The sequence below is a fragment of the Amblyomma mixtum genome, chromosome 6, assembly GCF_055824585.1.
Source record: "Amblyomma mixtum isolate Tamu chromosome 6, ASM5582458v1, whole genome shotgun sequence".
Lineage (NCBI taxonomy): Eukaryota > Metazoa > Arthropoda > Arachnida > Ixodida > Ixodidae > Amblyomma > Amblyomma mixtum.
In genome coordinates, this window is record NC_143017.1 from 131,568,675 (window position 1) to 131,590,883 (window position 22,209).

Sequence of the window (22,209 nt, forward strand, 5' to 3'; positions counted from 1 at the left end):
AAAGGTTTATTAACTATATATTAAAGACAGGCAACCTAAGCGAAGCCTATGCTGATACGAAAACACCAGTTCTTCGTGCCTGGCGCTACGTTTCTGACCAACAAAAAGATGGAAAAGAAACAGGTTATTGGAAGATAAAATGATCAGAATAGCACCGCATGAAGAAGGCACCACTACAGATCGCCAGCTGCACTGAGAGCCTTGGATGAAAATGGTGAAATGGAAGGAAATGAAAATTTCTGTGATGAGAAGGGACGGTGGGAGGTGGCGAGCATTACTGTGTGCGCACAGATATTTTTATTTATGTATTTTTGGTGAGAATGCTGGCATAGCGCCTGCTCGCGGATACGTATGCCCTAAGGCGTGTTGCTCAACTGGGTGATGGGCCCGCACTGCTGAGTGCGCGGTTCTTTTCGATGACGGCTCGACGCTACTCGCAAATGTAGGCTATAATCAACGGATGGGGGCCCGCGTGACGGGCTTGCCAGGTCTGTTGAAAACTAGAAATTGCGCTGAGTCCGACGCCCTAGGCAACAGCATTATTCTGCTAACGTTGCTCTTTGTTGTCGAATGTGTTTCTCATTTTAATTTGCTCTCTTGTTTTACTTTCTTCATTCTTTTGTTTTCCGATGAATTCCCTTTTGCAAACCGACGCGGCTCCTGCGATGAGATGAGAAACATGTCATTAGGGATATGAGTTCGCAGCGGAACGTAGACACGGACCGGTAGAATTTAAAGCGAAGTTTTGAGAATGCTTTGGGTAATTTTTTGTTTACTGTCATCATATCCACGCGCTAGCGCGCGTTGAAAAATTTGTTTCATGTACGATGAGGCAATACGGTTGGTGGAATAGCATGATAACTTCTAGCAAATGGTTTCAAGAACGCGACTGAGTGAGGCCTATTAAAAACGTCAATGCGAGAAGAACAACAAAAACATAGATTAGATTACATGCTTCTACATATATGCTAATTTAACCACACAGCGGTGAAATCCTTCATGTTGCCTCTCTGTGTATAAATGCATAATCGCCTCATGGCTCTAATAAAAATTAATGTTTCTCTATGCGTTCTTTTGTTTAAACGGCTGTTAGCTTATTTCGTATGCGTGCATAGAGGGCGTGCGTTTCAATTGAGAGCCAGTAACAATAGTTATATTTACTCTAATAACCAGATTTGTGTTTTCAGTGCGTTTTTCACCGAAAAGTAGAAAACGAATGAAAGCAAATTAAAGCAACTGAAGTTAAAAGCGCCATCTAAATAAAAAAAATCAAATCCTCGAATCGGGGACAGCGACCCGCGAAATGGAAAGCTCCGAGCTAGAAAAATAAATCAGCAGCTAAAGCCATGCCTGGTTAAAGTGCTCCGTAGCGCTTCAAATATGTGTTCGCACCAGCGCGTAAGAGACACCAGTGAAAAAAGAAAAAGATAAGCAACTTGAGGCACTGAGACAGAAGTTTGCTGAGAGAAAGAAGCAGAGGCAAGGAGCCCGAACAAAACAAACGCTAAGAAGCAACTCGGTAGTTATAAAAAAGAAAATAAAGCTGAGAAAATGCGAAAATGCCCAAAAGGCGCAGTCGGATTTCACACAGTCCGGTGAGTCGCATGTGCCTTTTCAGCTTATTACACTACCTGGAGCTTTATTAATCCACCCTGAAATGGTCCGCATCACTGATCTTTGCTCGGAGGCAGGAATAAATAGGAATATGAGATGATAATGAGCGAGGCCTGGAGTCAATGGCCGGCTCTCGCATATATTGCTTATCATGTTATACTTTAATGCGCTAGTGAGTACTATTGATATAACTTGCTGTTTCTGTTATTATGTGTGACGAATAATAAGAAGTTGTCACTGAGCCTCCGCTCATGCAACAAGAAAACTTGTCCCAATGCTGCTCGAACACGAACATGTACAAAGACTAAGAATGTAAAAAGAATAAAGAATACAATGGCGTTCTTGCATACACAGGAGCCGACATTTATTTTCAGGTCTGGTCTCTCTTTATCTTTTGTTTCATTTGAATTTTCGTGACGGCATCACTATTGGGTGAGTGCATTCCTAGACCACTCCTATTACTCGTGGTAGTCAACTCTTGGCACTTTATTTAACATCATCATCATCATCATCAGCCTGACTACACCGACTGCAGGGCAAAGGCCTCTCCCATGTCTCTCCAATTAACCCTGTCCTTTGTCAGTTGCCGCCACTGTATCCCCGCAAACTTTATTTAACATACCTCACTGCTTTGCAACGAGAAACAAATTTGTTTAATTTAGGAACGTTCATAAGGAGAAGAGAGAGATGTGACAAACGCAAACTGTCGGGACTGGTTGCAGATATGTGACCTCACTCATTTATCGAGTGCCTACAAGACTACCGCAAATAGAGGCACGACAAGAGCGTTCTCACCTGCAAACAGGCTCCTCAGTTACTAGATGGAAGCGGCCACTACAAACGCCAACAACGTACCCGATGCGATAAACTGAGTCTACGTTTGTGCGTGTAAATAAACGAAGCTGTTTCTTTTGGGACAGCATTCTGCCCTGAATATAGGTTCCTGTGTTTTGTACCATTTAATTTCTGGTTTTGACATTAAGTGGAATAACTCTCCACCTTATTATGAATTACGTTATATGGTACTCTAGGTAAATGCCGCAATTGTACCTCCTTATGTGATGCCACCAAGTAGAAAACAATGAGGCTGACGTAATGGGGGATCACGTGTTAAGAGCCTTCGCCCAGTGGTATTAGTCTTAGTCGAATTTGATTTTGTTTTACTTGTTTGACTAAAATTAACCGGAATGCTAAGGCTGCTTCTGTCAGCTAAAATGTTGTGTTTCTCCTTTAGACATGGTTCATTGATCAGAACACTTGGTGATAGGAGCTGCACAGTCACTTCATTTACAAACTTTATTGTTTACATTTGTAACCCCTATAATCCTGGAGAGATGTGAGTTTTTGAATAAATTTTATTTAAACCAGCTTCAAGGGACACCCACAATTAAGTGCTGCCAGGATTAGAAATGAAGCTTGCACAATAAACAAAAAAAGTTTGTTTTTCTGTCAGGGCAAGTAATAATCCATTAAAAACACTGAAATTGCACTGAAAGATGCACTTAAGGAATCGTACCACTCGTCACACATGTCCCTCTATTTCAGCGGGCAGCTAGGTTATTATGCTGACAACGCACACAATTTGCACATATGCAGTTTATAAGTACGCTCTAAGTTACTGATAGTATCTAGGAACTACAACAGTATACATGAAAACAATTTCCAAGGAGCGTAAACTTTTCTAGACTGCTATATATTGTGAACGCTTCCTCTCTTTAATCATTAATATAGCCGAAACACCACTCAAAAATCAAAAACGACAGGAGCAACACCACACTATAATTTCATTCCTTCATCCACGACATCGGTTAAAACAGTGGTATACAGATAACACAAAGGGTACCGTTGGTCAAACACAGTACGACCTAATAGCAACTCGCTATTTTTATAAGCTAACCGCACTGGATCGAGGCAGCGCCGGTTAGAGCCTCGTTTGCTTTTTGAACTGCTTTTGATATGAGCCTATCCCACTGAAGAGCACAGAGCTTTGATGAAGCAGCTTGCAGCTCTTAGATTGTGATAAAGTGCGGGCCTTTTGATGAATTTACTTGCAGCGCAGAGTGAAAAGCGGGAATAAAAGCATGAATTTAATAAGTACTGAGCAACGACGCCCTCCGTGCTCCTTATTATTACTCAAGATAAACCAGTCGCCTTTTCGGTGGGGCTTTACTTAAGGGATAGCATCATGTATTTAAATTTCTTTTATATTTTTTATGCGCATTGCCTAACCCAATTTACCAGACGAAAACAAAGAACCGCCAGAAATTTTATATAAGCTTTTTATCTGTCGCAGCCTAACTTCACAAAATATGCAGTAAAGTTATTGTACGAACAATACATGAAAACTTAGCCCTTTTCAGATTGAAACTCCTATTTCTACCCGAATACTGCTATTGAAACTGGGTAGCATTCTGCTATATTTGGATGCGGCCGCAGCATAGATGCGCACATTGCTCATATTCCAGAAAAATGTGTGCAGAATAACACAAGACGGAGGGACGAACACGTACACACAAGCCCTCGTGTGTGTGCACGTGTTCGTCCCTCCGTCTTGTGTTATTCTGCGCAAAGCTTTCTTGAATGTGTCTCTACACCAACTGGACCAACGTTCTGCTCTACTAAGCACGCACTGCCATTAGTGCTAACTAACTAACTAACTAACTAACTAACTAACTAACTAACTAACTAACTAACTAACTAACTAACTAACTAACTAACTAACTAACTAACTAACTAACTAACTAACTAACTAACTAACTAACTAACTAACTAACTAACTAACTAACTAACTAACTAACTAACTAACTAACTAACTAACTAACTAACTAACTAACTAACTAACTAACTAACTAACTGACTAAATAATTAACTAACCAACTAACTAACTGAGCAGCAAACCAATCAATCAAACTGCCAAGTAGCAGACTAGCCAACCAATGGTATAACCGCAAGAAAATCAATTCCTAAACTATTTATATTCGTGTGCATAGCTCAGCATGTAACGGCCCGAACGACCAGCTGCTGCATGTGGGTTGAAACATACCGCGCAATGGAGGTGTCAGTGTTTTAGATGAAGCTCCTAGACGCTGCCGCCGGGCTTACGCAAGTGGCGGGAGATTGAGCTGTATTTAAGCACACACGTTCTTGCCACTCTTTAATCCACCTACTCACATGTCTCCACTTCCTCCAACAGTATCCACTAGACAACTGCGCTGCTTAAAGTGAAATTTTTCTTTCAACTTACACACTAGCGGAGCCATACAGCTGTTAAGGAAATCTATACAGCTTCCACAGAATATCCGTAATTGAAGAAGGATTGGTACTTGTACGGGACTCGAACCCGGGACCACCGCCTCACCGGTGCAGTCGTTCTACCAACTCAGCTAACCGGGACGGCTAGCATATGGTAATGCGAGGACGAATTGGTAAACCACTCAAACGGGAACGCTGTAGGTTCAACGTGTAGGGTAACTCCTCAGGGTGAAATAGAGGCTTAAAAACGCGAGTAATTAATAACTCATTAGCATACACCCAAGCGAACCATATTTTGCTGCCGTGTAGCTGAGTGGGGTGGAAGCCAATGAGAAATTATTCCCTTACTTACAAACCTACTTCACCTTAGTGTGTGTGTGAGAGAGAGGGATTCCTTGAGGAATCTGTCTCTCTCTCTCTCACGCACACACACACACACACGCATACACACAGACACATTCTCTGTCTCTCCATTTCTGGATTGTAGTGCGCGATGTGAGTGCACGTTAAAGAACCGTAGGTGGTCGGAATCATCCGGAGTCCTCTACTACAGTGTCCCTCATAGTCTGAGTTGCTTCGGTACGTTAAACCCAATAAACTAAACTAAACACACGCGCACGCACGCACACCCACTCCCTCTTTTTCTCTCACGTACATACGCACATCGGAACCGGCTTACTGGATGCCTGACAAAAGTGTCACCTGCTTTAACGCCTGCTTAGCCAGAACAATTATGTACACGGCCGATGGAAAGAAACGCGAACAGAGCGGAGCCTAAGCACTCCGCTGTTCACATTTCTTGTCATCACACTTTTACTTTGGTGGTTGCAAATAGACGCCAGAGTCGTCAGTGACGCATTCTAGGATGACTCGAACGTCATTTTCTTACCTCCCAGGTAAAGATGCGACCAAAAAAAAACAGAAAAGCGGAGCGTGTAGGCGCCGCGTTGTTCGCGTTTCTTTCAATCCCGATAGTACATACGTAAAAACTTCACAGAAATTAATTCTTTTTTAAAAGAGACACATTAGCAAAATTTATCAACTTGAGTAGTTGGAATATCAGAGAATATTAAAACAACGCTTCTAGCTTCCGAGTACTACCACTGAAAAGATAACTGAAAAAAAATTATTGATTTTTTTCAGGTCCCACTATAATTTTCTTCGACTACTGGTCTATGCCCTCGTGGCAGAGGCAGTCATTTATGTTAGCGCTACCCACAAATACAAAAAGAAAATTACTCATACGAAAATAAACAAAAATAATTGATATGTGCGGCATCCGGTTGAATATTTGGCATAAATCCTTTGCGGCTTAACTTTGCCCTCAGCGAAACAAATGTCCGTGTTATAAGAACTGGGGGGGAGGTTGAGGAAGTGTCCTAGAGAAATGAGCTGCGGTGAGCTGCAGCCAGCTAGAAATAAAAGAAAAGAACGGCCTGCGCCTGGGAGCCGAATGTTGGAGGAAAGTACGACGAAGGTGCACTTTCCTCTAGAGCTTCACAGGGAAAGCTTCTCCAGAAGAAGCCCTGACTCTCGAAAAAAACTGTTCCTACCAGTTCATATAAAAGAAACACGTGGAAAACGCTAGTTTTTGCGCCATCCATACATATAGGAATCCGCTTTCAAAACAGGCGGTAACACGCGCTGTTGTGAAGAAACGCATGTTGCAACGCGCTTGCTGAGATCGGAGAGCTGTGCCCATAAGACAGAAAAAGAAACCAGTATTATGAAAGCACCTCAGGTGCTACGCAATACTTGCGCTCGCACCAACTGAGGAGTCTCTCTGAAACGGCAGGCAAGGCGGAGACAGCTACTTCGAAGCTCCTCTAATGCAATGAGAGCGATGCTTTCGGGTACCGGGAGCGCAGGGAAAAAAATTGAAGAATAACAAAATAATGAAATGACAGACTAGCATAGAAAGGTAAAAAAAAATACTGCAAAAGAGGAACAGCAAATACTAGGGAGAAAAAAAATTAAGCGTTCAACGAATTGCCCGCGGAAGGAAGAAGGAAAATAAAGAAAAGAAGAATTAAAGAAGCAGAAAGAACCATTATTAACAGGAAGCTATACAATTTCTTGTATCCAACAAGACCATAGTCCGTTTACTTGTTCGAGGGATGAAATGCCCTCTATTTTACCTATTTTCTTATTGCTTACAGCAGTGAGCGGAACACAAAGACACCATTACATAGATTGTCTCGCACAGAAAGGAAGCTATGGTAGAAAGAGAGAAAGAAGGTGGCATTTCTTAAAGCAAAAAAAAAAAGAAATTGATCAGAGGTTGAAGAGGGAGCCTTAGTTTGCTACTCAACTCTTGACCCCTTCGTTTTGTACTGTGAAGGGAGTAGTGGTTCACAGAATGCCCAGTGTCATGTTTCACAAGTTAAACTGACGCAGTATTGCTGGCTTTTAGGGCGAATGAGGTTTTATTATACATTAAAGGAGGTGGCCAAAAAAAAAAATAGGTATATTCTTCGCAGTAGCTAAAGCGAGGCGTTGGCAGTACTTTTTTAATTATGCGGTAAACATGGTTGCCCAGCAATTTTATTCGGCATATTACGACAGCTTTAACTATTCATAGAAGTTGGTATTTTCAGTGAAGGTGCAACAAAACACGTAGCAACTCAGAAGGCGCTATTTTTAGGGCACATCCCGTGATTCCTTGTCCCGTTTAGCCTGCTGCTTATGGTGCTATCTCGCAGCAGTTTGTGTGAGCTTGTAACTGGCCAAAAGGTCGAACGATACGACGCAACCCAATGGTTCAGACAGAACAGGAAGCCCAAATTTCATTTTGTATTCTTATATTAAGTTCAACGCAGCATTCTTCGCTGAAGATGATATACGAGTATTTCTCTCCTGGAGCATCCTGGCATAATCGCAGGCCTTTGAATTTCGCACGTTGATGGAATGTATTATGCTCACAGAGACGCGAAAGTATGCCCAAAACTAGTTGCAAACTGCGGTTTTGAATATATCGTTGTAAATTACTTAAAAGCCTGATACACAGACCTTCCAACCCAAAAATAAGAGCAAAAATGCATTGTTCGCACATTTCTGCACTACAGCTTTCATCGATCGTTGCTCGCCAGCTCGTTCATATACGCTCGCACTGAAAAATGCTCGTCCAAAGCGTGCAGAACTGCTGGGAGCCACTTAGGCTAAAATTCATTTCCCGCACTTAAAGATGAATGAACGAGCCCTGACTCACAGGACGAATATCTTGGCAGCATTACTCATGCACCATTCGTTGCAAACTGAGATGTAGTTTTAGAAAGTTGCGTGCGAGAAGCAGAAATATTTCACTGTAGATGACTCGATTCGATAAATATTTTTGGTTCTCCTGGAATATGTCTTTATAATTATGTCTCGCAAAAAAACGTACTACCAGAAATTCTTTCAAGATAACGTATTACATAATTTAGTGATTTATACTGCAACACATACCTTTTTTGTAAACACATCTAATATTAAGCGCACACTTGCCAGGGCTCATTCAATAAGATCGTCACATAAATTTACATTAAGTGATCTTGCGTGATTAAGGCCGGTTATTCAAGTTCTTAAAAAGCAACTTACGAAGGGGGAAAAGGGAAAAAATATTCGTACTGTAGGGCAGCTTATGTTTCTTAGAACGACCTGACTTAAGTAGCTGACGTAATTACGTTTGAGGTATAGCATAACGGACCTGGTTTTATGAGCTGCGTTATAAGCTTACAGCCAGAGTGTACAGTAAGTTTAAAAGGTAACTTAAACAAGGCAATGAAAACAAAAACAATAAAACGAGAAGATATTAGCCCAAGGAGAATAAATGCAAGGGCACCTATTTTACAATTATATGGTAGGAAGTACCTTCCATGGAAGTGTTAGTGAACCCAGCTTGTATTTAATCTGCAGCATTTGATATTTTCGTGTTGTGTTCACGTTTCAGTTATCTGTTCGCGTTTTAATTGATGCCGATTTTACGCACGAACGGAAAGTTTAGTACACCGGCAACCACGAAACGAACAAGATAGACGAACATTCCCACACGCTTTGTCAAAATTGAACGCTGTCCTCAGTCCACTCTCTTTCGAAATGGCGGCACTCATTCTTTATTTCGTAGCATAATACTTAGTGCAACATTTCAAAGTTATGCGGCCCTTTGAGTAGTTAAGCAATCGGCATGATGCCCACACAGTTGACGTCATTTTCGGTCTCATTGCTTTCCACTGATTGCGCGTGCCATTTCCACTCAGCAGTGCTACGGTGGTCAGAACCAGACGCTCCAAAAGTGGCTTTGGTAATGGCAGCTTTCTTCCATACCGCTTAACCAGCATTCAGCAGCTATATTCGGCTTATCTCGTATCATTCTCTGCAGCATCATGGGTCAGCAAACAAACGCGAGTTAACAATAATCTGGTTTAGGTCAAAAAGAGCCACTGGGCATGGGCAAGGCATGTGATGCGAAGAGTAGTTTACCTTACAGTTACCTTAAGGTAAGCTTACAGTTACCTTGGCCCACGACGGGGAGACAAGTGGATGGTTGAGATTAGGAAGTGCGAACAGATAGGGTGGCCGGAGCTGGCGAAGGAGATGTTTAACTCGTTAACAGCGAGAGAAGGCTTTGTCCTTCAGTAAACGTAATTGGGATCATGGTATGACAATATTGGTGGTGGAGGCACAGTGCACTGCTTTCCATTATAGCAAAATACTGAAGATTCCCTTTCAGTACCTGCAGACACGAGAGAAGACAGCATGAAAACATGAACTCATTTTTTCCCACAACAATTTTCTTTTTGTTTCTCGTCTGATCCTACAGAGAAACGCATGAAGTTTTCCGGCAGCTGAGAACAGTCCGAAGTCTGATCACTAGCTGCTGCGTTTGCTTTTTTTGCGAGCAGCATTCAACGTTCTACCGAATTCAGTTGCGACGCAGCAAATTATACTAATGTAAAAGCGGACGTTTCCTACTTACGCACTTTTATTAACTGGAGCCTTTCTTGTCTGCCGTCTGTTTTTCAATGCAGCGGGTCACTCTCTGTCATTCATGTGCAAGCTGGACTTCGGCAGTATTTGATTCATTGAGCGCCACGAATAGCTTACAAACAACTGAAATAGTTTATAATAAAAACAGTGGCGAGATGGAAGAAAGCCGTCGTCAAGTCTTCAAAATAAGTAAAAAGTTAAGGTAACGTAAAAGCTCCTGCTTTTAAAATATTCGCTTTCGCCTTGAATGCTATGTAACTGCTGCATAGGTACAAAAACAATTGTCTATAACAAAAATATTTGCTCAGAGAAACTCCCTGTCTCTTGCACTTCTATCCTGTGTGATGTGTCGCGCTTGTTTTCGAACTGCATTCTTTCATTAGACACGCGTAAGTCCGTCGCTTCTCAAAAATAGCCTTGTGACTAGACTTGTTCCGCGCAATTTTTTTTTTTAATATAGGCTCCTCCCCTCCACGACTGACAGCTATGGTCGGGAAGATTCAAAATCCGTTTTTTTTTTTTGTAGATTAGTGCCTAGCGCTGGAAGACAAGAAAAAGGACGGCGTGAGGTGAGCGTGGCACATGATTTGAACTGAAAGCCATGCTGGCAGCCGGGATTAAAGGCATTCAGATGTAGCTAGTGTTTTTTTCTCTATTTAGTGATGTCGGATGCATTAAAGGTGCTGTTAAAACTTTAACCAGAAGAACTCGGTAAATTCTTTGATCTGAAAATTTCTTGTACTCAAGAAGTACTGGAACATTAATACAAGACTACTGAGCTCCAAGACCGTGGGGTGTTGAATTAGTCTACGAACTAGGAGAAGTATCTTTATCTATTTGACTTCACTTAAAAGCTTGATATTAATTATTAATAGTGTTGCCGGGATTCCTAGGTTTCTCAATGCAAAACTAAAAAAAAAAATGCGCGTAGCCTTAATGTTCCTGATTTTCCTGATTAATACAATACAGTAGCACTAACTTGAGTAGTGCGAACTTTTTTCAATCCATATTGTAGCCCAACGCTATAATTTACTGTCCCTTGCTTATAGAGAAGAACATTGCCTTTCGATCAGTAAAATGTAGCCAATAAATCTCCTTCAGTGGGTTATTTTCAGGGCAAGGCATGTAACACAAAGGAAAGATAGCCGCCTGTCCTAAAGGTAATGGAGTGGATTCCAAGAGAAGGCAAGCGCAGCTTGGTGCGGCAGAAAGTTAGGTGGGCGGATGAGGTTAAGAAGCTTGCGGTGATACGTTGGCTGCAGCTGGAGAGACAGGGTCAATTGGAGAAAAATGGGAGAGGCATTCGGCCTGCAGTGGGTGTAGTCGAGCCGATGATGGTGATGATGATGAAAACTCATGATCTAAATTCAGACGGCTGAGGAAGCAAAATTGACCTGTAGCACTTGAATAACATACCAGCTTCGTTATGCCTTCCGTAATCTAGAGTAGAATATTGTTCATTCTTACGCTCGTACTGAATTCACTGCCATCAGATATTGTTTCTTGCTGAGAAGTGACCGGCACACAAGAAAGATGGAACACATGATAAGGTGTTCTGTCCTGCCTTCTATCTTCTGCTCGTTATTGGTGGCGTCGACTGCTCACAAACATATGCAACAACTCGCGCAGCATAAAGCTTTACAGAAGCTCGTTAAGTAGCTCAGTTTCGCAGCTTCAAGTTTACTTTTGCTCGCTTAGTCTAAAACTTTATTGTTTACGAACAAATTAATACTAAAGGGCGATACAAAGTGAACACCGCACTCGAAAATTAGTCTCTGGAGGTAGAAAATATGTCACATTTAACGAGGAAAGCGCTTGACCGGGCCATATAAAAGAGAACGAAAAAACTTGCAGTAAGAACTACCTAGGCACGGTATGTGCATTCTTTGCGAGCCGCAACTACTTCGCCGCTTTTCTTCGAAGAGTTATTTCAACGAAAAATGCCATCGAAATACGACGAAAGCACTGCAAGAAATGCTGTCGAGGTACACGAATACGAAAAGTCTCTCGATCTGCTTCCTGCAGAATTTTTCTGCATAGTGTAGTTGGTCGTAGCGATTTCAGAAGCGAAATCCAAGCACCAGCTCTGAGGGAAATTCGAGGCGTCTAGGGTTCGTCTGTTCGCGGGGCAAGCGGGTTCACTTTAGCTCGACACAGCGAGTCGTAAACTTTCACCAGGCTGCATGTGCTCTCAAATCAAAAATGCCCTGACCTTTCACCTACTCGAGAAACGCACCGAGTACGTAACACTCGGTACTTCTCAGGCAAGAGTGAAGCCGCCCGCCTAACGACTAACCCACGGCTCCACACTGCGCCGTGGTCGATGCCTCGCAGGCTTCACCTTAGGCAGCTGGCAGGGAGCTGTCATTCACAGGAACTCTTGCGCACGAGCTGTCGCGCTCTGTAGGAATCAAATCGCAAAAATCTAACTTTGCTTCTGTAGCTAGGTTGAATGCTGTAAAACAGCAGTGAGACCCGACTTGAGGAGAACGTTCACGAGGAGCGCCTCGCATTGCCCAACGTCTGGGATTTCTTGCTGCTTTTTCCCAATTGCCTCTCTATTTCAAAGCCTCGCGTCAATAGGATCAAATATCCAGTGTCGTGTGTTATTATGGGATCAGTGGCACTGCACAGATATGCCTAGCTGCGTACGGCACCATTGGTTAGAGCAGAAAAGCAGCCTTTTGAAGAAAACAAATAACGATTGGAAAAGAAGAGGCAGACAATTTGAATAAGAACACGCACACAAAAACCTTTTAATCTTATCACCAGTCGAACCGAACCAATCACCCAAACAATGACCTTTCAGTCGTTTGCCTGCTCGCTACATCGCGGAGGTGTAAATTCACAACTTTTGCATAACAGGAGGAGTAGGAAATTTTTGCTGTTACGTTTTTTATAGATTTGGGCCAGTTATGAAGATTCTACTTTCCAAAAGTGACATAATTCATGCAGTTACGTTCATAAGAGAATGGGGTAAAAAAGGAACATATTTATTTCAATATTACCGGGAGCAAGCAAATATTTTTTAGCATAATAGCCATTATCGCATTTCTGCAGGTGAACGTACCAGACGGCTAAAAAGTACTGCGTCCATGACGTTCCTTTCAAGCACTGAACTTTGTTTTCTGACAACGATGCTACCTAAAATTTATGAAATTCTAAAACAGCTGTACAAGATTAGTCATACATGTGAGAAATAAATAAAGCATTGCTACCACTTCGGTTCTAAATAACGTGTTTTAATGAAAGAGATTGTCAGCGTTATAAATCTCATCAAGCCATTATAAGAGTTCCTGTAAAGAGTGCATCACGGCAAGCATAGTACGCTTGAGAAGAAACGCACTTTACAAATCTGCTTTGTTGGGACAAAGGTTAGATTTGACTGAAATGGCGACGAAAACAGGCTAACGATATACGATTATAGTGCCCTGTACCGTATTTGTGAAGCGAAAAACAAAAAAATTCACTGTGGCTTAGCTTGGTTAAGCCCGGTAATTGAGAAAGCAATATCCGTACCTACGCCATGGTTCAGCTGGTAGTGTAGCTGGGGGTGGTGCTTGTGATTAGACTTGTGGTGATGCATCGGTTATACAATGCAATCCAATCCAATCCAATTTAATGTAATATAATGTAATCTAACCTCATCTAATGTAATCTAATATAATCGAATGTAATGTAATCTAATCTAGTCTAATGTAATGTAATCTAATTTAATCTAATGCAATCCATACCAATTCAATCCAATCTAATCCAACTTAATCCAATATAATCCAATCTAATCTAATATAATGTAATCTAATCCAATCTAATCTAAGGCCACCGGTGGTGGCACCGCCACTACTCGCAGACGGCGCGAGATGGTCGCCCAGCTCTTCTGCGTGACGTCACACAGAGGTCATGCGAAAGGTCATTTCATGTGCACCGCCGTCGCACGGCAAAAGCTTGAAAGTGCAAGTAGTAAAGCTTTCGCTTTAAGAAATACCTGCCAACCCGTGCACTGTTTTCAAAACCTGCCTTTGTATTACGCTGCAAAATGCAGGTTGCAATGGTTTCCGAGGTATGCTTAAGCTGCAGAGAACATAGGAGCGAAGAGCACCCATATGGGATAGCTGTAATTTACGTGACGCGAACAGGGCGAAAAAAAGTTGTCTTAGAGGTGAAGTGCCTTAAGCGTGCTGCATGAAATAGCATCCCATTTCTGCAATAAAATCGCGATTTTACATGTACCACAGTAAGTTACGTGCGCTAACATTCTCGTTAATTGAAATGCAGGCAGTAATTATGAGTGTTTTCATTGTTTAAATCATCACACCTCCTTTATAGATTCGAGATCAAATAACTGAAAGCGCCCAAGGCAGGGGAGGACGGAGTTTTCGCTGGAGTGCGCATCCTTCATCAAGGTTACGAAGGAACAGGACGTACTACACCCGCCGCTGTGGACGAGGGTGGCGCTGGTGAACACTTTAAAGGTTAGTTGACACAGAACATAAATAATAAAAACATATATGATTGAACAGCGGCCGCAACAGCTCAGATAGTAGAGCACCGGACGCGAGATTCGGAAGTCGTGGGTACGGAACCCTTTGGCGGCATGTGGTTGTTTTAAGCGGGAAATGCTTTTAGCTCCCGTTGTCAGCAGTGTGGTGACGTCACGCCGAGACCGAGAACCAACATCCGGGCAGTGAATTCCACTCATCCGGGCACTGAAACGAGAACATCCGGGCACCGTGCGAGATTTAACGAGACTCTCTAAGCCCTCCTACAGGACCGGCATAGCTTCGCGCCGAACGGGTGGTGCCGTTCCTGCCTTCCTTTACGGTGCGGTTTGGGTGTCCATCGAGATGACAGAGAATTACTGCGTAATTTCCTTTCCTCAAAAAACGTCACGTTCAAAGGGCAAGGCATCGCGCCGAACGGGTGGTGGCATTCGTCCCTTCCTGTACGGTGCGGTTCGGGTGTCCACCGAGATGACAGAGAATTACTGCGTAATTTCCTTTCCTCAAAAAGCGTCGTTCAAAGGGCAAGGCATCGCGCCGAACTGGTGGTGGCATTCCGTGGACTGCCCGGCAGCACTACAACACGCTGTCGGGTTACACTCTTAAAAGCGAAGCTTAAGCGTCATTAATCAGCATTTAATCAGTATTTAGTCATTAATCATTAATTAGTCACTCATCAGTAATTTGTCATTACTTCGTCATCAATTATGTGTGACGTAATCTAGTGGTGACGTCGCCAGTGTCACATAGGCAAAGTGGTACAAATAACCGAGGAATGACAACAATGATTACAAAGATGAAAAGCAAACAGAAACCCGATACAGCTGACGAGGCAGGGCGGAAGAGATTCCCCAGACACTCACAGGAAACGAATGCGTCCACATGGATCAGTGCAGAGTATGTGTGGTGTGGTGTGGCGTGGTGAATACTACACCTATTTCAAGATTTTGACTAGTACCATCTACAACCAATGTGTTATGCCCGTAAACATATAATACTTACTCTATTCTCGGTTACGGGAGAGGCAGATATTTCTTTCTTAAACGTTATGATCAATTATTTTCAAAGCTAAAAATAATGTAACTATTACTTCTCACTTATCAACAACACAAATAAAAATAACTTCCCATTATTCTTCTTGAATTCGGGGACTGTTGGCTTCCCCAATGTGTGTCACACCAAGCCCCCCATTTGCCTTCTCTTTTCGGGACTCTCCTCGTGTGTGTTGAGTTTGCATGCGATGCAGTCCCGGACGAGCGAGCGAACAATTGAATATTGATTACGTTGTTCAGAAACGAACTCACATACAATTAACGCTATTACTACTATTAATACTTAATAGAATTTTATGAACTCTAATCTGACCGTGGCCTGTTGAATTATTCTACGTACTAGAAGAACTGTCTTTATCTATATACGACTTCACTTAAGAGCTTGGTATTAATAATGTCGCCAGGATTGCTAGGTTTCTCAATGCAAAACTAAAAAAAATGGACACAGTCTTAATATTCCTGATTTTTAGTTTGCTTATTGATCGAGCAATTAGTTCAGTGCGTGTTCAGAGTTGCTGCTGGTTTCGTATCTCATCCACATATCCTATTTTTTTATTGACAGAGAACTTCATATTCCTGGCAATACATTTTCCCCAAGTTGCCATCGAGTGAGCTCGCTATAGATTGTTTTAGAACACGTGGCGTTAACCTAGGCAAAAAATATTTTATAAGTATAGGCCTGTTTATTATAATAAAGGGACAAGAATAAGGATATAAAAGCGAATCATGCCTATGTTCTTTAGCTCGAGAAAACTAGCTCTCCGGCACCGCTTTTGAAAATATTCAGCCTGTTGATTGCGTCTTTTTCTTCTATTTTAAAGGTTCCTTTATCTACTGTACTCTACCCCCCTCCTCTCCTCATAGTATGCCATACCCTCGAAAGAGCGCCTTTAGGGATATCCTCAATAAATAAATAAAATATGGGGCGTACCTATAGAGTTCGCAATTCCAGTGCAGTGAGCCTGAAAGCAAGAAGTCCAAGAAGGACTACATGCCTCAATACTGACCCAGTTCTTTCGTGCTTAGGTCCACCCTGGGCCTAAGTCACATTCACCCTATTTGCCCTCAGCTAGAAGCCTCTTTGCTACGCCCCCGGCAGCGCAAAAAGAAGTATACATTCTTCGGTCCGCAAGGTTTTTTTTTTCTTCTCGCAAAGAACATCACGAGGGCGCGTGTTCTAAGCAGGTACGATGTCAAAGAGCTGCCGAGTCATATTTTAAGCCATTCGGCCGACTTACACAGGGAGGCAGGAAGGCTCGGCATCAAGAAAAGGACTCGCATGAAGGCACACAAAAAGAGGAAACCGGGTTCCCGAACTGAAACCACCGGTTTCAACACGCATCGCCGAAGCAGCCGGCCCGGCTTCCCTTCCATTCACCACTCCTGCTCCATTGCTCTCCACCTTCTCCCGGTGCCCGCTTTTCTCCCACCTATCTTTTTTTTTATTTTGTTTGTTTTCGGAAGCAAAAACATACAACGCTGCTCAGTCAACGTTTCGTATATTTCTGCGGCGGGCTCGTGGCAAGGACGCCTCGGTAGCGTTGGGAAGCAGGTGCACACGCACCTGAAGAGGGGAGATGGTCATATTCAGAGTCAAAAAGAAGCAGTTGCATGCAGAGGATTGAGGGAGCTGAGACGAGAATGTGTGTAACCTTGTTATTTTATCTATATTTAAGAACAGCCGGATAACCACTCGCTAAAATTGTTTGTTCCCACCTTCCATTAATTTGTGCCCGGCTTTCTGCAGTCTCGAAATAAAGTGAAGGGAAATTTCCTCCGCCCAAAATAGTATCGAGAAAGAGTTTCTGTCAAAGCGCAGGGACCACAGAAAAAGGTGAGTTAGGCAGGTGGTAAAAAAAAAACTGTTCTTCTTTAGAGTGGAAAGCGATATATTTCATTAGGAGCAAATGTCATGTGTTTAAGGAGTGAAAGCAGAAGTAACCAAAGAGGTGAAATTATTTATACGGTACAGTTTCAAAATGGCGTTTATACAGGCACGTTATAATAAATTTACGAGTCCTCAAATCCAAAGGCATACGCCGCAGTTATACAGACCTTTCTGTGTGAAGCGAGTTCATCGCAAAAAAAAGACAGTAAAATCTATGCAATTGCTTTTATGCCACAAAATTGAGCTTTGAATTCAAGTGCTAACAAACTAGTCGCAACCATATTGTAATTTCGTTCAATAATTAAAGCCGAAAATATCCGCACGAGAAGCACACTGGTATAAAAAATGCTGTTCTCTTTTCATCTTGAAGATTTTTCAGCCCAGCAAGCTGATCCGGCGATGTGCAGAAGGGCTCCAGTTGCCACCCTAAGCATGCCACGAAGAAACAGTAAACAACTGCGACCTCTTCATGGCCCTTGCTCCCGCCCCACTGTCAACGTATACCCGTAGACTCGTGTGCAGTACAAAAGCATTAGCGTTCAAATTTATGTGAAACGCTAAAAATTGAGAAAAGAAGAGAAAAATCGATTGCTTACCTGAGTCCACTCGATTTTCCATGCTATGCAAAAGCAAGGATACCTGCACGCCCACAAGCACACTAAGGAGAGCCCCGCGTAGGCTAGTCAGGAGGGTCATGGCGGTAGCTGGCAGTGGAGACGTTAGAGCAACGTCAGAAGTCGCTGGCTGCGACGATGACACCAGATTCCCATCAGCGTACGGAAGGTCAACGCTTTGTAGGTGTAGCACCCATCTTTGAGCCTCACTGCTGCGCACGCACAAATTGTGGCACGTTATCAACTCAAAGACGTGTTTTCTACACCGCGAGCACCAGAGCCGTGTTGATCCCAGGGAGTCGCCGCTGTAACTTTGCGAACACTGAAACACAGTATGAGCGTAGGTCAAACTATCACCAGGGAACCGCACTCAAGCGTATCCAATGTGGCAACGGATGGGAGCACAGTGCGGTTTAGGCACTCCCGCCTGTTAGCAGCCTGTGGGATCACGGCGGACAGGAGCGACACTCACTCGCGCACAAGAACGCACAAACACCCTGTTGCGCGAACGAGCTGTACACACTGCGGCAAAAAGAAGAATGAACAATCCACGGGAAACAGATCTGGCAGCAATGCAAGCAGCCGACGCCGCAGCAGTTGCGAAAGGCGTGCAAGTTTCGCGGCTCAGATCGAGTTAGAGAGGAGGCGAAATTGGCGCCTTGCAGAAAGCCAGGGGGACCCTTTTTTTCCCCCTAATGACACGTGAACTCGTGCAGCGAGACAGACGAAGGGAGGAACCACGTCCGGTGCTTCTAGTCCTGATCGGTGCCTCGCGCCCGCGCCTCAGGCACGCCAGCGAGACAATCGAATGAACCGTGCTATCCGGGAACCGGCGCACAAGCCATCGCGAGCGACGCCAGCAGACCGACTGGCGCGACCCCTCGTGGCCGAATCTTTCGCCTTCGCCGCCGCCGCTGCCGCCGCTCTCGCCGCCGCGCGCGCCGGGGAGGAGGAAAGGGAGAAAGCGAACGTAGAACAAAGGCCCGCTCCCACGCGCCGCTTCCTTCCCTCCTGTCCCCATTTTTCCCCTCGTTCTTCCTTTGGCTCCGGGAAAAAAGGGGGGATGTGGCCAGCATCAAGGCGCTCTGCACCGGCAGTGCCCGCATTGTATGGAAATAGAAGCACGAAGGTTTGCTTCTATTTATGCTCAAAGCACGCATATGCTCATATTTCGAAGGCAGTGTGTCTATTGTTCTGTCTATCATGAATGACCACTTTAGTTAACTGTGTCATATATTTTTGTTATAACAGAGCCATTTCAAGGCTTCCCAGCTTTGTGTAGTGGCTGCCCCACAGGACAGAATAGTAGCTTTCTGTACTTGGTTTGCTCGCTCATATTATTCTCCACAGACGGTTGTGCTCTAAGGTACTGGAAATGTGATACCGCGTAATAAAAAAGAGGTATAATATTGAAAACAAAATAACAAAAAGAATAAATCAAATGAAGCCCCTGTGAGTAAAATAAACAGCCACTGACAATTTTTAGTTTATGATAGACTGGAAAAAATTATCATCAAATATACGAGGTCTGTTGGAAAAGTATCCGACCTTATTTTTTTTTTTGCGAACACCTGATGAATATGAAACAAGCGCGCATGCATCAGTCGACCTTGAACCTTCGTGCGCATGCACGAATTTTTTCTCGCCTGCCTATAGCGTCAGTCGCCGGGATGCAGCGTTTAAGTGAGTCAGTGCGCAGTGCTCTCGTCGGTTTTTTTATTCCAAGGAAAATGGCGAAGTGACAGGAGCTGCGCTACAGCATCAAACTTTGCCACAAACAGGGCGACATCCGAGTGGAAATCATTCGGAATATTCAGACGGCTTTCGGTGACGATGCTATGAGCAGCACACAGATTAAGCAGTGGTACAATTGGTTTAAAGATGACCGCACATCGGTGGAGAGCGAGCCACGCTCTGATCAGCCATCAACATGCCGAAATGACCAGGTCATTGCCGTAGTGAACGCTGTGGTGATGCGGGCGGGACCGTAGTGCGGCTATCCGAGAAATTGCGGAAGAGGTGGACATCAGCAATTTTTCTGCACATTCCATTATCAACGAAGATTTGGCTATGGAAAGAGTTGCGGGGAAATTCGTGCCGAAGCTGCTCACGGTGGAGCAAAAGCAGCTTCGTGTTGAAGTCTCACAGGACATGCTGGATTCCACAAACAGTTACCCCGACTTCATTAACACCATAATCAATGGTGACTAGTCTTGGGTATACGGGTACTACCCGGGAACGAAATCTCAGTCGTCACAGTGGAAGCATTCCACGTCACCAAGACCAAAGAAGGCGCGCAAAGTGCGCAGAAATGTGAAAGTGATGCTGACTGCTTTCTTTGACTCCCTCTGTGTGGCACACCACGAGTACGCACTCCACAGGGTCAAACAATGACCAAAGAGTACTACAGGGATGTCCTCCGTCGCCTACGTGATGCTGTGAGGCACAAGAAACCGGAGTTGAGGTCAACAGGACAGTGGCGCATCTATCACGACAATGCTCCTGCACATTCCTTGCACTTGATTCAGACTTTTTTGGCGAAAAACCAGACTCCTGTAGTTCACCAGCCTCCTTACTCTCCTTATATGGCCCCCTGCGACTTCTGGCTGTTTCCCAAGATCAAGAGGCCATTGAAAGGAGCGCGATTTCAGACAAGAGAGGACATCAAGGCTGCAACGACAGCTGAGCTAAACTCCGTTCCGAAAGGGGCTTTTCCGGAATACTTCCAACAACGGCAGCACCGCTGAGAGAAGTGTGTGGAGTCCCAAGTAGACTACTTTGAAGGTGACTAGGCTTGCAACGCTCCAGTTATGCCAGTTTTTTTTCTCCGGCCAAAGGTCGGATACTTTTCTAACAGACCTCGTACTGTTAATGACTAATTTTTCTCAGTTTAATGTTTGGCTAATTCAGTTATATTTTTAATATCGCTGTATTTAGAGAAAACTAAATTTCGTGAAGCAGAACTGACAGGCGCCTAAGTTCTCCTTTCAGCCGATTTATTCGCGAGGTAAGTTCCTCGAGAGGTCTACGCCATTTGCGAAAGAGGCGAAAATTAGATTATCGCCAAAACTAAGTCGTTTGCAGTTAGTGTTCATCGTTCAATAGACAAGTTCAATGTGCATCCTGTCGCATTACACCGCGAATAAAAAAATATAGCCACTGTGGTGTTCAGCAGTATTATTTTTTGGCACTTCAACATTCTACAGCTATCGTTTTCTCTGAAAGTAACTGAACGCGCATTCGTTCAGGCAACATCTAGTTCTCGTAAGTTCTTAAGCTATATTCCTGAGGAAATTACAAACTGGTTGGATTTTAAAATAACTATTAAAACAAAACTTCGTGACCGGTATGTCCTTTCTTACTGCTCTTTCTGTTTGTGTACGATTTGGCAAGAAAGGAGATTGGATGTGGTGTCTTGAACGCAGTCTGTTTTAGTGCGTTAGCATTAAAAGCTTTGTTGAGAAAGAATGTGACGTCAGTCAAAAAATTGCCAATTTTCTTGAGGGAAGTGACGTCCTCATACTGGGCAATTTCACTTGGCTGGAGGCAAGTGACATACCACACCGGAGAATTCCCATTGGCTGGAGCGAAGCGGCGTCATTTGACAGGAAGTGACGTCACGAGACCGGAAGCGACATCACTTCCTGTGAAATCAAAGACAGCTGCGATATCATACGGCCAACACAGAACGTAATCAGGTGTCTCTGTGAATTTTTCATCAGCAATTGAGTAGCAAAGCAAAGAAAAAAAATGACTACCTTTTTTCATGCTTCCTAGAGGACAAATACACACAAGAAAACAGAACACTGAATGTAACAGTTCTTCTCAACAGGTCCATTGAAGTTGGACAAACCGGTTGTGAAAATGTAGCCTGCGAGCTTTCAGGCAATCAGCGCTCTGAAAAAGTCAGACGATCGGTTCGCGCCCGAAAGCACACCATTTCGTAATAGATGACGCTCTCGCTCGGCCACACCAGCGACCGCGGAGGCACTAGACGGCGCTCCAATCGCGTGGGAGCATCCCGCGTAGCACCGCGCCGAAGGCAGTACTCATCTTGATTTTAAGTTTGAGGTCGCTGACCTCACCGCTTTAATGAAAAAAAAGTTGGATGCCTGCCTGAAGGACACTTTTTTGGGATAAAGACTTCACAGGGAGGGGGGTAGCCACACTGGGACCTAAAAATCGTCAAGAGCTGGAGTGAGCGCAAAAATGGAACGAATTTTCGTCAAGTCTTCGAAGGTTCTTGAACTGTTGTTGGGTATTGACAAGCTTTTTCATACCTCTTTACTTCTCTGGTCTGAAGAAGTGCTGCTTTTTTGATGAGT

At 43.7% G+C, this 22,209-nt stretch overlaps 1 protein-coding gene across 2 annotated transcripts in view; it reads right to left on the bottom strand.

The window, feature by feature from the left end:
* LOC149340418 (nephrin-like) overlaps positions 1-18,719 on the bottom strand; it is a 620,707-nt gene extending 601,988 nt beyond the window's left edge. For both annotated transcript variants that reach the window (XM_089549188.1, XM_089549186.1), the window contains exon 1: positions 17,867-18,719. In XM_089549188.1, coding sequence (XP_089405314.1) covers positions 17,867-17,966 — 100 coding nt within the window. In that variant the 5' untranslated portion in view covers positions 17,967-18,719. The remainder of the gene's footprint in view (positions 1-17,866) is intronic.
* Between the last annotated feature and the right edge of the window lie 3,490 nt (positions 18,720-22,209).